Source organism: Oryctolagus cuniculus, chromosome 10 (genome assembly GCF_051225735.1).
Source record: "Oryctolagus cuniculus isolate XC-2025 breed Fujian yellow rabbit chromosome 10, ASM5122573v1, whole genome shotgun sequence".
Classification (NCBI taxonomy): domain Eukaryota; kingdom Metazoa; phylum Chordata; class Mammalia; order Lagomorpha; family Leporidae; genus Oryctolagus; species Oryctolagus cuniculus.
Genome location: NC_142876.1, coordinates 70,701,482 through 70,718,566, shown reverse-complemented (window position 1 = coordinate 70,718,566; position 17,085 = coordinate 70,701,482). Strand labels below are relative to the sequence as shown.

Sequence of the window (17,085 nt, the reverse complement as noted above, 5' to 3'; positions counted from 1 at the left end):
TTGACTAATTTGTATTTTACTGAATTTGAGTCAGTATTTTATTTTCTTATGTAAGAAAACCACTACTTTGGTTCTTTTAGGCTAAGGGCTCCAACCCACAGCGCTGATCGATCTGCTGCTGCAGTCTGGGTGGAGCCATGGGGTCCTATCACCACGCACTCTTCAGCCCTTGTTAGAGAAGATGCAGGGGCTGACACTGGCTCAGTGGGGAAAGCTGCTGCATATGATGCTGGCTTAGTACCAGTTCATGTCCTGGCTGCTTCACTTCCAATCCAGCTCCCTGCTAATGTGCCTGGGAAAGCAGTGGAAGATGGATCAAGTGCTTGGGCCCCCCTGCACCTACGTGGGAGACCTAGGTGGAGTTCCAGGATCCTGGCGTCAGTCTGGCCCTGCCCTGGCTGTTGGGGCCATCTGGGGAGTGAACCAACAGATGGAAGATTCTCTAACTCTGCCTTTCAAATAAATAAACCTTTAAAATGAAAAGTAGACCGTGGTGGTACATGACATGCGTTCTTCTTTTAGTCCAGAAATGAAAGACAAGTCTCAGTTTCCAAAACAAAGTTAAAAATATCCTCAAGTAAGTGATGTGCCCATGACCTAGCGCACCTTCTGTTGAGAAACCAAGACCATTCATTCATTTCATTCTTTGGCAAGCATTTCAGATCAATAGTTCTTGAGTCATAAGTCCCAGGCTTGCTGGCGGAGCTGTAGGATTTGATGTTTTGTTGGACGCAGAAGGACACAGAGACACACGAAGAGAGCCGCAACCGAAAGAGCAGGGTCCGAAGCTCACCCCCTGCTTCCAGGTCAGCTCCTCCCTGCGTGCCAGGCACCGGGCAGCTGGAACACACTCTGGGACTGCTGCACTTCGATCAAGCCAATTCACTGGGACTCCCTACCCTGTCTCCGGCTGGTACCTCCCACCTTCTGTTGGCTTTCTGTCACTCTTCATTCTCTGAGATGCTGCTCTGTGTCTGCAGAGTGATGGGGAGGGGCGACAGTCATGCTCTGTGACCTCAGTTTCTGACTGCAGGAAAGAAGCGTGAATTTCTCGCATTCTAGCTTCATTTTCCTCTCAGCCTGCACTGGACAGTGGGACAGGAGGTCTGTGCGAGCCAGCTCAGGGCTGTCGTCTGTCACCATCTGGGTGAGCCAGCCTCGGCAAAGCACTTAGCAGCTATTTTTAAACTCCCAAATCCATACTTGAGAGCTAGTACTGAGAGGTTCTGTAACTAAGTAGTTATTATATATCTGTATCAGCCTTAAGTACCTGACACACCCAAAGAGGACTTGACTCCAGGAAATCCCAATGCCCCCTCGGTACCAAACGAGTCTGTGTTTCCTGCTTGCTGCAGAGCTTGTATCTGGCGTGGTCAATGCCAGCACAGATTGGAATTTTCCATTTAATTGCTGCCAATCACTGGAACATCTGAAGTGATGGGGAGCTGGCATGAGTGGAAAATTCTAGTGCTGAGCAGTTTAGAATACCCCTGATTAAGAACTATTGGGGCCGGCGCCGCGGCTCACTAAGCTAATCCTCCACCTAGCGGCGCCGGCACACCGGGTTCTAGTCCCGGTCGGGGCGCTGGATTCTGTCCCGGTTGCCCCTCTTCCAGGCCAGCTCTCTGCTATGGCCCGGGAGTGCAGTGGAGGATGGCCCAAGTGCTTGGGCCCTGCACCCTATGGGAGACCAGGAGAAGCACCTGGCTCCTGCCTTCGGATTAGCGCAGTGCACAGGCCGCAGCGCGCCAGCCGTGGCGGCCATTGGAGGGTGAACCAACGGCAAAGGAAGACCTTTCTCTCTGTCTCTCTCTCACTGTCCACTCTGCCTGTCCAAAAAAAAAAAAAAAAAACTATTGGGTTTCACCAGAATACAGAAGTTGGCCTCTCTTGAGTCCTGTGAAAATTCTTAACCCTAAACCAACACTTGTATTGTATCACACACTCAAAAATCTGTTGAGAGGGTCGATCTCATGCTACATGTTCCGGCTACAGTAACTGAACAGCGCAGGCAATGTGCCCCGCAAGCTGGCGGCTGTGCGCACGGGGACCTGGCTGCCGCGCAGAGCTGTGCCCGGGCAGTGCCGCGTCTGGTGAGCCTGACAGGCTGGGCTTTCCTGTGGCCCAGGTTGGGTTGGTCCGCTGCCCAGCATCCCCTCTGGACGCCAAGGATGGTCTGGGCGGCAGCCTCTCCCGTCTCTGCTTGTCCAAAACACGCAGAGACAGCAACTAGGAGAGGTATCAGAGTGAGGAAGGTGGACACGCGGTCATGTACATCTGTTAGGGCAAAGCCCAGGTGCCTGCAGAGAACGGGCAGGCCGACCGGCAGGGGGCGCCACATGGGGCCTGTTTCATCAACGCTGGCTCGCACCCACCTGCTCATCAAGAGCCAGAAAGGAAATGATTGTTGAACCCTTTCTTCTAAGGAAACCCTTGTGGGTGTTAACGTCTTACTATATGGTTGTTAAAACACACACACACACACACACACACACACACACACACACACACACAAAAACAAAACTCCACCTCCCCACCCCGAACCGGAGGTGTGCGTGCACCGCCGTCCAGGGACGCAGCCTCCGCAGCTAGTGGTGCAGCTAGCTGGTGCCAGGAGCCACGTGTGCGTGCTTGAAAACCTTTGTTGGAGGCTTTGGGCCTGGCCGTTTGCTCTTCTCCAAAGGCGGGCTGCTGGGAGCCGGCGCGGCGCTCCCTGCAGGGACGGAAAATCAGCGTCGTTTTCATGGCATCTGAAGCCGCAGTCGCTAGTCACAAGAGTGAAAGCGCCTTACTGACGTCCAGTGAAAGGCCGGGCAGTGACTGGCGCCGTCTCTGAGGAGCTGTAGGAGCTGTAGGACGAGCACATCCCCGCGCGCGCGCTGCCAAGCACGTGTCGCGGCGCCGTTCGCAGATGAGACCTAAAACTCGGGTGAAGCGAGGATCTGAACCATCCCGGCCTCTTTAAGCACAAGGCCTGCGCTGCCCTTTGGAGTCGGAAATATGCAGGAAGCCACGTCACCTCTGACCCCAGGCCAAAGACAGGCAGGAGAAATGGGGCCGCCACTTAGCTGGGGCAGCGGGGTGGGGGTGCAGCACCTCCATCACGTCGCTGCCGCCAGTGCTGCGTGCGAGCAGGAGGGACGAACGCAACTCCACAAACGGAAGTGGCCTCGTGGGCAGGCTCAGCTGTGCCGGAGCCACTGCCACCAGGGCACTCCACAGTTCATGGAAAATGGCACTGAAACAAATGCACTTGGGTGAGGCTGGACAGGACACCTGGTTTCTTCTTTTTCTATTTCACGTTTCCCACTCACTTTCTGAAGAGTCCTTGCGGCCTGCAGCTTGTTTGTCTTAAATGTGCGTGCTTGCTGGAGCCTGTACTTTCAGTCACCACTTGGCTGTGTTCAAACCACCACAGCCGTCTCTTTGCAAAGGAGAGTGTGAAGTACAGTGAATGGCGTTTGCATCATTAAGGGCCAAAGCTGACAGAAACATGGCATTAACACAGAGCTGTACAAATGCGAAGGTCTTACCTTTTGGCTGCTGTTTTGAAAACGTGCATCTTAATGTGAATCCATCTGAACAAAACAGATGAACGGAAGCTCCTGAGAGCAGTCTGGCCATGCTGCTCCAAGGGGAAGACTCGGAATCAGGTGCCCCGGGGCAGGCGTCACCACAGGGAGAGTAGGGGAAGCATGGTGTTTGGGGCAGGAGCCCTGAAGGATTCCCTGGGGGCTGGGGCAGCCTGCTGGCTATGATTTCTGCTTAGCAGGTAACAGCTCTGCGTTGCAAAAACAAGCCAGTGCTTACAATAAATTGGTCAAAGACAGACAGGAATTGCTCAGCTTCAGAAACTAGAGGGGTTTGGTGACAAGCAGCAATGAAGTGGAGAAGTCCCCGATGTCACCAGGTCAGGAAGCCCAGGACAGCAGAGGGACTGTTGTCAAGGCCAGGGGCATCTGACAGTAAGCGGTGGTACAGCCGGAAAGGAGAGGCTGCAGAAATGGGTGTGGTGTGTGTGTGTGTGTGCGCGCGCGTGCGGCCAGGAGTCGTTCAGAGGCACGACTCACGCTTTTCCCTCCCATTCACTCCTCTCAGCTGCTTCCTCTCAGCAGCTCCTGGATCCTGGACTAGTCCTTTGCTTCCAGGGGGATCCACACGAGACAGCTACTGAAGTGACAAGTGGCGCAGACTCGCAGTGGCAGGGTGGGGAGGGCCCTGCTTCGTCGGGGTTGCTGAATCAGACCACACCAATTAGGGATCGCAGCCCTGACGTGGCCCCGCGCCCCCTTCCTTCCTGATGTCACTGCTAGCAAGTCTGGAGCCCGTTCCTTACAATTTCTCTAATGATTTGCTGAGTTCAGAGATTACAACATTTCTTCCAGAGCTTATTAGTGACTCTCTTAAGAGGAAGAAATCCTTTCCTTAATTGCTCTTTTCCTTAGTGCTATTTTCTAATCCTCTTTCCAAAATAATCTTAAAAGACATTAAATCAGTGGGTGTGACAACAAGAACTTCGGGCCCTCCCAATTACTTACATGAGAAGTTTTGAAATTACAGGTTCCATTTGTTCCATTACAAGGATGCAGAAACGCAAAAGAGAGGTTCTTGCTGAATTCACGCATTCTAGTTTGGTAGATCGTGCGGGGCCTGTGCGTGGAAAATCAGGTCACCTGTGGACACAGGTAGTGATAGCTTAGGGATGATATCCTGACGTGTTGATGCAGGCCACTTAGAATCTGAAGCCCTCTGAGGCCTAGGAGTTGCATGCGTCTGTCGTGGGTTCCCTGGCAGCATGGCGGCCCTCCAGAACCCGGGCGCCCTCAGATGGCCAACAGTGCTCTGGGTACCCCACCCCCACCCCCACCCCCAGCGCTCCATGTGGAGCCCAGAGTCGGGGAAGGAATCCTGCGATGTGATCCCACCAGAGCTGTTTCGAGCCAAATATGAAGTAATGACTTTTGAAAAGCCAGAGTGACTGACAGCTGAGTGGAAAGTTTAGCTGGGGCACCACTGGAAGTGCGTTCCTGAGACAGGTGTTAAACACTCGTCACTTTTTCCCATGTGTGTGCTTTGCTGCTGACACATAAAAACAAAAGAAACACCCGGGGGACAAATGTTTGTCACTGTTTATTTTTAATGATTTTGTGGTATGGTCTGGCCACAGCATTAAGAACAAGCAGAAAAATCTTGATTTCATGACTAAGAAAACAGCATTTAGAGCAACATCTTTCTTTAAAGTGTTTGTTACAGACCTCAGGCCTCAGAACTCTGTACCGGCGCTCAGTTCAAAGGGGCAGATATACGACAGTGGAAATCTTTCTCTATGTAACTGGGAATCAAGCTGAAAAGCAAAGTGGTTCTTAAAAAAGACTTTAATGACTTCTGATTATCATAGCTCACAAACAGATAATGAAAACTTCAAATACATTTGTACTTTCTTAATAGATTGCCTTGCAATAAAAATTAAATGACCGAAATGCCGTGAATAGTATTGTACATATTTTTAAAACAGCTTTAAACTAGACAAGCATACAATGAGAAAATGTGATTTTTGAAAGCCACAGAATGAAAAACAGCAGTATGCTAACAAGCAGGTTAAAATGAGCCGGTTTCACTGTCAGTGAAGTTTAAGCCTCAGCTCTGGTACAGGCACACAGCTCAGAACCTTCTCACACTCGCTGGTTCTCCCAAGAGGTCAAACTTAGTAGAGGGAGCTTCGTGTCTGACAGTAACGCACCTCTGTCCTAATGCTGGGTCCCTCGGGTGCACCCTGCGGTGTGCAGAGGGGGCCCCCATGCAATGCCCATGCGAGAGGGTCATCCAATGCCCTTTTAGATGGGTTCTGGAAGAAGGGCTGACCTCACCCACTCAGCACTGACAGTGACACCATGGGGGCCTTTCCACCTTACGGAGGAGCGCAGGAGTGACAGGTCTGACTTTTGGGATGTTCCAGAAGTGGCACATATGCCACGGCAAAGAAAACACATGGGATTTATGGGAATTAAAAACTGCAAATAGGGATCTGGCAGGCAAACTTCTATGGACTGATTTTTATGGACAACAATCAGGGGTCCCCATGCCCTGGATTCAACTCTGCTTTTCACGAACATGGTGTTACAAGTCTTTCTTCCTTTAACAAAATATTAGAACACGTGGAGAAAATACAGTGGTCACAATCGGACACTAACAACCGAGCTGGAAGGGAGGTGTAACTTAACACACAGCTGAATGCGTCGTCTCTGGCCGATGGCAGAACCTCGTTTTGGAGGGATGAGGATTGCCGAGGGGACACCAGAAGGAATGGACAGGACAGTTTTCACGTGGCTGGCAGGCAGCCAGTTCCCATCTAAAAATGTGTAACCCATACACATTTTTTTCCTCAGACCAGGCTCTTCTCTTGAATGCACTTGGCTTTCCCTCCCAGCTCTACTGTTAGTTCATTGGCTCCACAGCTTCAGTTCATACAGGAAAAAGGCACAGAGAGACTTGGGGCCCACGTGGGCATAAATGCCCCTGTAGCTAAGCAGTGCCCCTTGCTGCAGGCAGAGTTACTCAGGGTTGACAGTTTTAACAACAAAAAAGGTGCACCTTGCACTGAAGCTGGACACCTTGCTTGTCCTGCAACATGGGATCCTGTGAGTTCAAAAAGCAAGCTGAAAAGTCCACATTTTTCCCGGACTCAAACAGAACAAACACTGGTCCAAATGAGCACAACGAACATGATTATAATCGGAAGCATCTGGTGGCAACCACAGAGCCGTGGGGCTTTTCCAAATTGACTTTAAGTGTTTTCACAGCAAAGACGCAACTCTGGATTGCTAATATATATGCTGGTCATAAACTGTTGCTTGCTCAGACTTCTTTCCCTTGTGTTATAATATTGATATTTAATAGGAAAATAAACTACATAGACTTTTATCTGTATGCATCCATTTGCAAATTTCCTTACAAAAGAGGACGAAGCACATAGGCATTCACAAATTCTATGCCCTTTCTGTTAAAATTGGTATGATCTGTACATTATTTTACAGTATGAACAATTTGCTGTTCTACCCATTGGGTAGGATATGTGCATAATATATTCAACTTATGTACAGCACCTTACAAATAAAAACCTAAGAAAAGACAGACAACTGAGAAAGCACCATTGCAAGTGAGGCACAGCAAAGGTGGGCGCATCGAGGGCAGGAGGGGGCTCTGTTCCCATTTCTGCTGCAGTGGGAACACCGGGTGCCTAAGTGGCTTGAAAACTGCCACGCCGGTCTCTGCAAGCAGAGGGCGCCTGCGACAGGCGCGTGCAGCCGGGATGTGCTCTCCACATCCTCTGACTCCTACCGCGATGCACACAAACAAGCACACGCCGAGGGAGGCAAGCCAAGGAGGAAGGAAGACGGTGCTGTCCCAGCAAGTCATCCTAGGCTCCCGGACAGCAGCCTCCTGCAGTGGGGGCAGAAGCAGCAGCAGCAAGCAAATGAATGCCCCACCCTGGCAGTGACACAAACCTGAACAACGTGAGAGATGCGGCGCTATGGGTGTAGAAATAACATAGGGTAAATGACATCTGGATTCCTAGACAACGTGGGCTACTGCATGGTGCAGAGTGCTTTATGCTGTGGGCAGTGCAGCTGCTGAGACCTCTCCTTTGTGACCTGGGGTGAATGCAACGTCTCCTGTCCCCTGTCACCGTTACAGAGTGTGATTCCCCACTTTACAGAAGGGAGACAGCTTCCCTTGACAACTTGCTCTTCCTAAATTCACTGAGGATGCGGCCCCCAGTCAAGGGGAGCAGAGGAAGGTCTGGAGGGGCTCAGGCTCGCACATAAAGGTTGGGCAGCCGCTGGTGCAGACAAGGGGAGGGGCTGCAACCGTGTTACTGGGGCCCAGGAGTGGCACCAAGCACTGGCTCTAATCACTTAGATAAGAAAAGCAAAGGGGAACAGGAACCAAGTACCCTCCCCAGTTTAGCTTTCCCTCATACACTGTGGAGCTTTGGACGGTCTAAGAAAAATGCATGGCAGGCAACTAGAATGAGTGTTGCTTCCCTAAGTAGCACAACTCAGCACGCACCTGCAAGCAGGCTCTCTTTTGAGGGGAGCAATGGGTGGCACGCTGGCAGTCTCTGTAGATCAGCCCAAGTCTGGTGTGAGGACACAGTTAGGAGTCTTACAGAGAACAATCAGGTGCAACATGGGAAGTCACTCAGGTCCCAGAGGGGAACCACTGGCTCTGAGGGAGAATCAGTGATCTGAACAGATTCTTCTAGGTCAGAGGTACTGTCTAAAGCACCTCCTGTTAAGTCCTTCTCATTGTGATAAAGACGATCAAATGGAGAAACTTAGAAAGTCAAGAATCACTCATGTGTGTACCCAGTTCCTATGCAGGTGTCAAGCGACCTCTCCATTTCTGCTGGTTCCTGTTTCATCTCTTGTCAGTTTGAGCTAAAATTAGTGAATAAAAGAACAGTCCTTGTGATAAACTTTTGTAACTTTTAAATAGTCTCCCCTGCTATGTTGGGCATTCTTATAGGCTGGACATGTGTCCGTGTGTGTGTGTGTGTGTGTGTGTGTTTGCATGCGTGCCTGAGGTATGGGAGGGTGGTCTGGTTTCATTATCAATAAAAAGTAGATCAACTTTTAAAAGCAAAATTGGTTCCACAATCTCTTTTGCATTAACGATTGCTTTAGTGTGTGAGGACCGCCAGGATTTCTGAAAAGCAAATCTGTGCCAGAAGACTGTGTTCTCACAGATGGGATTCAGCATGCCTTGTGCTTCACACTGCTGGAAGCCCCCGGGACAAGGGAGAGAAGTCCCTGGGGGCGTTCCGGGGTGCTTGTTCCCTCCAGATGTTTCTCCCAGCACCACAGTCCCTGCTGGAAATCTTCACTCATTCTTAGAGCAGGCAGGAAAGTAAGGACTGTGCAACTTGTCTTGAGTCGGAGCTGGAAGGAGAGGTCACCTGATTTAACATCTGGATTGATGATGATCCTCTCCCCTGGCCAGTCCACCTGGGTCCCCAAAAGTGAGGTCTCAACTGGAGGACAAGGGGGAGGCTTTGGGTCATGGCAGTCCCAGCTGCTCTCAAGTTCAGACTTGAAAAACAGCGGGAAAGGCCAGCTCTGACCGGGGTGACCTCTGCCCTGACAGCCCCCTGAGCTCCACTGGGACAAGACTGAGTCCAGCCTCCGAATTTCCACTGCGTCCCTCAAGTGTACGTCAAACAGGGTCATCTGCCTATAATGACAACCCCAGTCCTCCAGGCAAACAAAAGCCCAGTGACCTACCCACCTACCAAGATGAGAAGCAGAAACCAGCAGACTGGGGTGAGATAGGACTTGGGTTCAGCAACCAGCCTCTCCAGCCCTCAGCTTAAGGGCACCTCACAGAGGAAGCGTCACCTCCGAGACCCACGGGCAGACGCCATCGCGTGCACGTGTGCATACATGCTGATTTGGCGCGAAAGCTGCATGGATGGTGGGCATGGAATCAGTGCGTTCTGAGCAGAGGCTCCGCCCCTGGGCATGCCACCTCGGTGCAGCACTCACCGCGAGTACTGGCTGCTGCTGGCACAAAAGCCAGCACTTACATCTGCAGAAGACAGAAGGTTTTTCTGTTTGTTTGTAAGAATGAATGTTTGTAAATATTAGGAATATTAAAACTGAGAATATTTAGAATTCATTTTCTAGTTGCATTTTAACTGCAAGTTGTGCTTTTTTATCCTGTGCTCTTAACATCATCCCCCACGGCCCCTCCTCTGCTGACCACGCTTCCTGAGGGTTTGGGGGGGAGGGGGCCAAGCCCCGCAGGAAGGCGTGGCGCCAGGGGTGGGGGCGTCCAGGGCACGCATCCTCTCAGACTGTATCGCCAATGCCCGAGAGACGCCATGGCTGTGTGTACCGCCTTGGGCTTCTTCCTAGGTGTCAGAAGCCATTGTTGGCATGGCTCGCCCATGAAGGCCATGTGGGGGCGACTGTCCCTGCAGAAGGCCTGCTCTGAGTCTCCAGGAAAGTGGGGGGAGGCGGTGAGGGGCACACTGAGAAGTCACATATTTCAACAGTACTCAAATAGCCACCTTGCACTTTCAACAATTTATTGCATAAAATAAAATATGTATCTGAATATATTTCATGCTACAGTGAAAAAAAATCTAAATTACGGGAGGAACGGCACTAGCGGAGGGGGAGGGCAGCGCCGCGTGGTACTGGATACATAAATGCATGTGTCGTTTCCTTTTTATAAAATATGTGGCTGAGAACGCTCAGAGTAACTCAGATAACAAGCCTGAAATGCCACACTTGGTGTTTCCTGTCTCTCACCCAAAAGGGTTTCAGAGGCTTCAGGGACACACTGCTACTTGATGTGAATTCTAGCAGCAGGGATAGCTTTCCTTTATTTGCCTAAGTTGGTGAACACCAGGCTATATCCTCAAATACCTTTCGTTGCAGGACTCTGGGGAACATTCTGGGGTATCCCCTGGGCCTAGGAACAATGCACAGGTGAAGAGACAACACACAGAATTCCAGGTGCAAACAGTGCCCTCCTAGATAAACATGAAGGTAGTGCAAGCTTTGAGACACAGCAGCACAACACAGAGGAGTTCCTTGCATTCATCCGACTTCTCCACTTTAGACCTTGGCACACAAAACAGGAATTTTGACTCATACTCTTAAAACAAAAGAAAAGTTCCACACCTTGGAGGAAAAAGCAGACTGGCTGATTCTTCCTCCCGATAATATATAATAATGCTTCCTTTTTGATTCCATGAATTATAAAACCGGCCACTGTGGCCTCACTCATCCGCAGTCTCCTTTCAGAATTAAATCATTCAAATGCCTCTGCAGGTTCAATTTCACCCTCTCTTCACAGCATCCCTTTCTCACTTTTCCCCCCTGCCCACCCTGTGCCAAAACCATTCCCGCCCCAACCCCCGCCCCCAAATAAACACTGTTCGCGGTCAAACCGGATGGAAGTTTGTATTATTTCAGTGTAGTTTACATGCAATTCCCCTGAAAGGACTCAGAAACAAAGACTGTGTTTGCACATTTGGTTTTACTTAGTTGTACCACGTAAAACTGAACAACACTGTGCACAGGAGGGGCCCAGCGCGGCCTCCTCCTGCCTCGGTGTCTTTCTCCTCGAGTCAAGTGCACCGTTGGAAGCGATCAGACCAGGTTCCCGGGCTTCCTATCCTTGCCTTTGGTGGGTACTACTGTGCTCTCTGGGTTGTTCTGCACAAACTGCAGTCTGCTGCCCCTGTGCGTGTTGCTGCCGTGCTGGTGATGGAAGAAAGAGGCGCCTGGGCAGCGGCCCACCACCTCGCTGTAGGGCGGGGGCGGCCCCTCTAGCCTCCCGTGACTGCTGCACGTGGTTGCACTGATGCCCGAGTTGCTGCTCGGCGGGCACGGGCCCCCGTTGTACATGGAGATGTCTATCAAATCACTGTCAAATATGGTTCGGTTGGGAGGGGCCCTCACGGACTCCCGGTTGAGTTCCAGCTGCTGTTCAGGGTCCCGGAGCTGCAGGGTGCAGGGCCCCTGGTAAGGAGGCGGCTCTTCACCGTCGGACAGGGAGATGGTGGGAGGGAGGTCGATCTCGTGCTGCACATATGGGTAAGTGGGCTGGAAGCGGCTGAACCGATCCCTCTGGATAAAGGCCGGGGCAGTGAACCTGTCCCTGGCCCGCGGGGCATACATGATCTGCAAGGCAAAGAGGAGAGGCCTGAAGATGCTCTTGGCACACTGATGCCTAGGAATGTGACAGACTCAAGGGAATTCATGCTTGGTCTGCATTCTTACCACTCTGAATGAACACTGTTTTCCCAGACAAAATAGAAAAAGAATACACGCACACACACACACACACACACAATCCCAAAATCCTACAATATTTTAGTGTTCTTTGGTCTCATGACTTAGACCACTCACCCTGCCAGACCACAGTACATCCAGCAGGGCCGAGCAATGCAGGCTTGTGGTTGGAGGAAAATGTGGGTTAGGGGGAGTCACTGTGAGTGCTAAGTGTACACTCCTCAAGGGTTCACACAGAATCCGGCAGTAATTCCAAGAGTGCAGAAAACACACCACAGAGCAAAAGCCCAGCACACAGCTGGTACTCAGATCCGGTTACCAAGTGACCTGGCCAGGCCACGACATCTTTTTAAGGTGTGAGGACAGGACAGGGCTGCCTGCTTCCTCAGATCCCTGTAAGCCCGGGAACCTACAATTCAGCACAGTGCAGGAGGGGCTGCACGCAGTAGAGGTAAGGTACAACGTCACACAGCGGTACCGGCAGCAGGTCCAGGCAGTGGGTCAATTCATTAATTACTTACAGAAGCCTGGTGCCCCATCTGTTACTTTAAAAAAAAATCTAGCAAAAAATTACCTTCATTTTCCTTTCTGGCCTTTAGACTTTTCCAGTTATTTCGATTCTAGACAAAAAGTTCCTATAGCTATTTTTACTCATATGTCAAATGTTTTATAATCAAAGAACTCGATTAAAGATTTTTCAAAATTAATCCAGGTAGTATATTTCTTACAAATCCTCTCATTTATTCCACCATCTAAGTTTCTTCTAAAAGACAGATCATATGTGCATATACATGTATGTGCATGTATACACACACTCACATATATATAGCCATTGAATTGTATCACATGATATTTTTTCAATGTAAAAAATTTGTTATTTGGGGGCCAGGGTTGTGGTACAGGAGGTTAAACTGCTCCTTATGATGCCAGCATCCCATTGGAGCACAGGTTCGAGTTCTGGCTGCCACTTCCAGTCCAGCTCCTCACTAATGTGCCTGGCAAAGCAGCAGAAGATGGCCCGAGTGCTTGGATCCCTGCCACCCACACGGGAGACCCCCACGGAGTTCCTGCTGCTGGCTTTAGCCTGGCTCAGCTCGAGCTGATGCAGCTGACAGAAAATCTCTCTCTTTCTCTGTCACCCTGCCTTTCAAAGCAAAAAAAATTGCAAACTATGCAATTTTAAGTCTCAGATTGTGAAACTTGGATGAAACATGGGATGGTTCACGCTGTGGTGTGTAGAACTTTGCCCACACTCGCCAAGCTTTGTGGGGATCATGCAAAGATCAGTGATGCTCCACCTGATTTCTGTAAGAAATCTTAAATGGGCACAGACAGCCCCTTGAAGACCCTAGAGAAAATCCCTCTCTTGAACCTGAGCAATAGGTAACACTTAACCCATAAGGTACTGCTCCTGGGCCTGACAATGGGTCCCATGCCTGCACTATGGTGGGCCCTGCCCTGGCCGCCCCTTACCTCCGAGGTCCCCGGCCGTGGCACGGTGCTGTCTGAAGGCCACAGGCACCCTTCCTGGCATGGCAAAGGGGAGAGAAGGGAGGAACAAGAAACAGAGGAAAATCATTAGTGTCACGCAGTAACAGCAGCAGCAGCACCCAGAGACATCAGCTACAACTTTTAGAAAAGATCACATTGTTCCTTAGACAGCAGCGGATCTGCCTAAAGCACAGGGCAATCCTCTCCTTAGCACCCTCTGCCTGAAGCCGGGAGGAAGGGCTGGTGACCAAAAAGGGAAAATCAGAACGTTTAGATCCTGGCCATGAGGACTGGAAATCGGTCCATCACTCGCTCCTTCTACACATGTGTGTGCTCGAACAACCGTACTCAACCACTATCTGATAGTTTCAGGGTTCGCTCAACTTTGGAGCAGAGACCAGCCCCACATAAATGTGCACCCCAAGGCCTGCCTGGGCCCCGCTGCCAGCAGCAGTGGCAGCCAGGCACCGCCCACACCCTGGCCAGCTCACAAGTTCAAAACCGAGTTTCCAAAGCCGAGTGCCCTTCCGGCGTCTTCTCGTGAACTGATCTCTGCAGACGGCCAGGGCATGAGTCACTTGCCATCTAGCTGCCGAGTGTCCTTCTTCAGAACTGTCTGGCCAGCGACGGGCAGCGTTCCAGGCCAATCCTCACACCGTGCCCTCGGGCTGCCTCTGGTGAACCCGGATGTCGGGTGGGCTGTCAGCTAAGGGCCTGTTACCACAGTAAAGAGCTGTGCGGGGAGCGAGCGGGGGCCGGACGCCTTGTTTTTGGTTTCCCAGAAGAATGTACATCTGACCTTGGGAGAGAGCACTGAGGCTCGGTCCAGGTCTCGGCAGCAAAACGCCCCAACTCTCCGGATGAAAGGTCCGCCCTGTTCTTTTCTGTGGGTAAGCGTGCTAATATAAATACCCCCTTCGGTGCTAAACAGGGTGTTTGTCTACCACATACAATCCGTTCCTAAGATACCCCTAGGACATCATGGAATCAACAGCAAAAATATAAACTGAGCCAGCTGTGTGAAGAGGAAGTGTGGGCTTAAGGGTCTGACTATAGCATTATGTAATGGACCATTACAGCTCGGCCTGGTGACAGGTGAAGGCCCAGAGAGAATCAAATGACGGCTGTCCCTCACGCCCCACGGCCAAGCTGCTGGCATTGCCCCTTGAGCTCCTGCCCCTGTGGCCAGAATGAAGACCAAGAGCTAGGTCTCTGCTAGTGCTTGCAGCCACGCTCACTCTGGAAACAGCACGGCCAGCGCTCTCCTGGACGTCTTTATAAGGCTCCCAGCTCTGCCTGCCTGTGGGCCACTGTCACTGCTCTTCTGGGGACTTTAGTGTCCAGTTCCAACCTTTCGCTCCCAAGAAGGCACCAGGCCACAGGCACACGTGACAGAGAGAGCATGGTGCAGGGTGATGGTCAAAAACACCGCACCTGGGGGCCGGCGCTGTGGCGCAGCGGGTTGACGCCCTGGCCTGGAGCGCCGGCGTCCCATATGGGCGCCAGTTCTGGTCCCGGCTGTTCCTTTTCCAATCCAGCTCTCTGCTATGGCCTGGGAAAGCAGTAGAAGATGGCCCAAGTCCTTGGGCCCCTGCACCCATGTAGGAGAGCCGGAGGAGGCTCCTGGCTTCAGATTGGTGCGGCTCTGGCCATTGTGGCCAGTTGGGGGGTGAACCATCGTATGGAAGACCTCTCTCTCTTTTTCTCTCTGTGTAACTCTTGACTTTCAAGTAAATAAATAAATCTTAAAAAAAAAAAAAACCTGCGCAGGGCCCCACACTGGCTCCTGGCTGCCCTGCCTTCTTGTCCTTGGGCTCCCACCCTCACCACTTGGCACCCTGTGTGCTCCTCAGTGCAGGGCCTGGCCATCTGACACCACAAGGCCCTGTGGCCACCACTGACAAGGAGACTGCTCAGTCCATGGCACAGCTCAGCGGCTTCTCCCCAAACCTCTCTTCCGGGGGGGGGGGGCGGCCACACTCCCTGACCGCACCACAACCAGTCCTGCCTGAGCTCCTGGCATTCACGCCCCGTCTCCTGAGGGTCCTTCTGTAGCTGCCACTCTGAGTAGCAGGGCAGCCGGCTCTCCTGCTGCCCCTGCTCTGCACGACCACGTGAAGGTCGTGCCCACTGTCAGCCCAGGCCCTTGGGCCTCTATGGTTTCCCCAAGGGCAGGGATCCCCCTCCTCTCCAGGCAACTCCCGCACCCGTATCCAGCAACTGGTGCTGGCGTCAAGTCACACTGGCTTCCCCGCGCTCTCTGCTTGGGTGCTTTAGACACTGCACACACACACGTGCATATTGCTCCCCGGGACTCATACAAGGGCTGCACCCCAGCCTGCCTTCCTCGGGCTCTGCGGCAGCTGGCGGGGAGGCTTTCCCAGGCGCTGCCTTTCCACAGCGCATTGCCAGTGCCTGTGTGCCTGTCGCTCCACAGCCAAGATCCTTCTCAGAGAAGTCACTCTCTGTCTGAACCCCTTCAGTCACGACAGGCAGTCCTCACGGGGAGAACCCTGGTACAAGGGAAGGCATGGGACGGGGGGCGGAACACAGCAAGTTCCCCAGCCACTTCCTACGGAAGAGAGATCCCGAGACCAGGAAACGAGTGTCTGGCACTGAGTAGAAGGCATGGCTGTGGGCTGTGTCCCTGGCCCCTCCCCCTCACAATCCCCCAAGCATGCAGCCACTGCGGAGCCCAGGTCCGCTCCCTGGGCCATACACACACGCGTGTCCCACACACGTAAGGGCTGGTGGCCCACCTGCTCCCGCCATTCACGGCAAAGGAACAAACTGTGTTCCATACTATCTCACGTGCAAACAAGTGTCCTTCCCTGAGGTCCGGGAGCTGGAAGGCAGAGCCTGGAGCAGGGGGAGGGTCCAGCATCCCCCTCCCCCGCCACGGGTGAAGCATTCTGGCCCTTTCCACCTTGGGACATCACTGCGCACTTGGAAGCTGGGATGGCTTGGAGACTGGAACACCTGCTGCCTGGCCTTTGCTTCTTGTAACAGCAAAATAGAAACCCCAAATGGTGGGGCGGGTGTTTGTGTCCACATCCCATACCAGAGCACTTGGGTTGGATACCCACCTCCACCTTCTGACTCCGGCATCCCGCCAGTGCACACCCTGGGAGGCACCCGTGATGCCTCAAACAGCTGGGTCCCTCCCACCCAGGTGGGAGACCTAGATTGCACATCCTAGTTTTTGCATAACCCAGCCCTGGCCACTGCAGGCATTTAGAGAGCATCCAGTGGATGCAAGCTCTCTTTCTGCCTCTCAAATAAATACATTAAAATAAACACTTAAATACAAAATAGGAAGAGATGCATCTAAAACCCCACCATCCCAATTCTTGAACTGTTTTCTTTTTTGCAAGTGCTTTCCAACAGTCCACCATGAGTGCCTCCCTCTACTGCCACCATTTCCCCCAGCTTTACTGAGCTGTAACTGACAAGTAAAAATTATTGGCACCCATACTCTTTTATCGACCACATAATAATCTAACTCTTCACTTGCATTCAACTGTCCTCTGCCTGAATTCATTTACATTCTTAGACACTTCCTTCACAAGCCCTCCGTCGGTGCACGGGATACATGCAGACCTCACAACAGAGGAAAGCTGTGCAGAAAACCCAGACCTGGGAGAGTGACCAGAGTTCTATAAGGGCTGGATCCCAGTCACCCCAACCCACTGCCATTATCCACTGATGGTGGACAAGTTTGCCCCATTAGCACTGAAGCCTCTCATGCTGCCCACTGGTGGAGCCCACTGACTCCTGCTCACCCTTG

The 17,085-nt window shown here is 52.0% G+C and overlaps 1 protein-coding gene across 9 annotated transcripts in view; it reads right to left on the bottom strand.

Annotated features, from left to right (window-relative positions):
- Positions 1-1,506: 1,506 nt before the first annotated feature.
- LDLRAD4 (low density lipoprotein receptor class A domain containing 4) overlaps positions 1,507-17,085 on the bottom strand; it is a 259,259-nt gene continuing 243,680 nt past the window's right edge. For all 9 annotated transcript variants that reach the window (XM_051852199.3, XM_089305401.1, XM_089305405.1 and 6 more), the window contains 2 exons: positions 13,281-13,334; positions 1,507-11,696 (listed from right to left, as the gene is read on the bottom strand). In XM_051852199.3, coding sequence (XP_051708159.1) covers positions 11,163-11,696; positions 13,281-13,334 — 588 coding nt within the window. In that variant the 3' untranslated portion in view covers positions 1,507-11,162. The remainder of the gene's footprint in view (positions 11,697-13,280; positions 13,335-17,085) is intronic.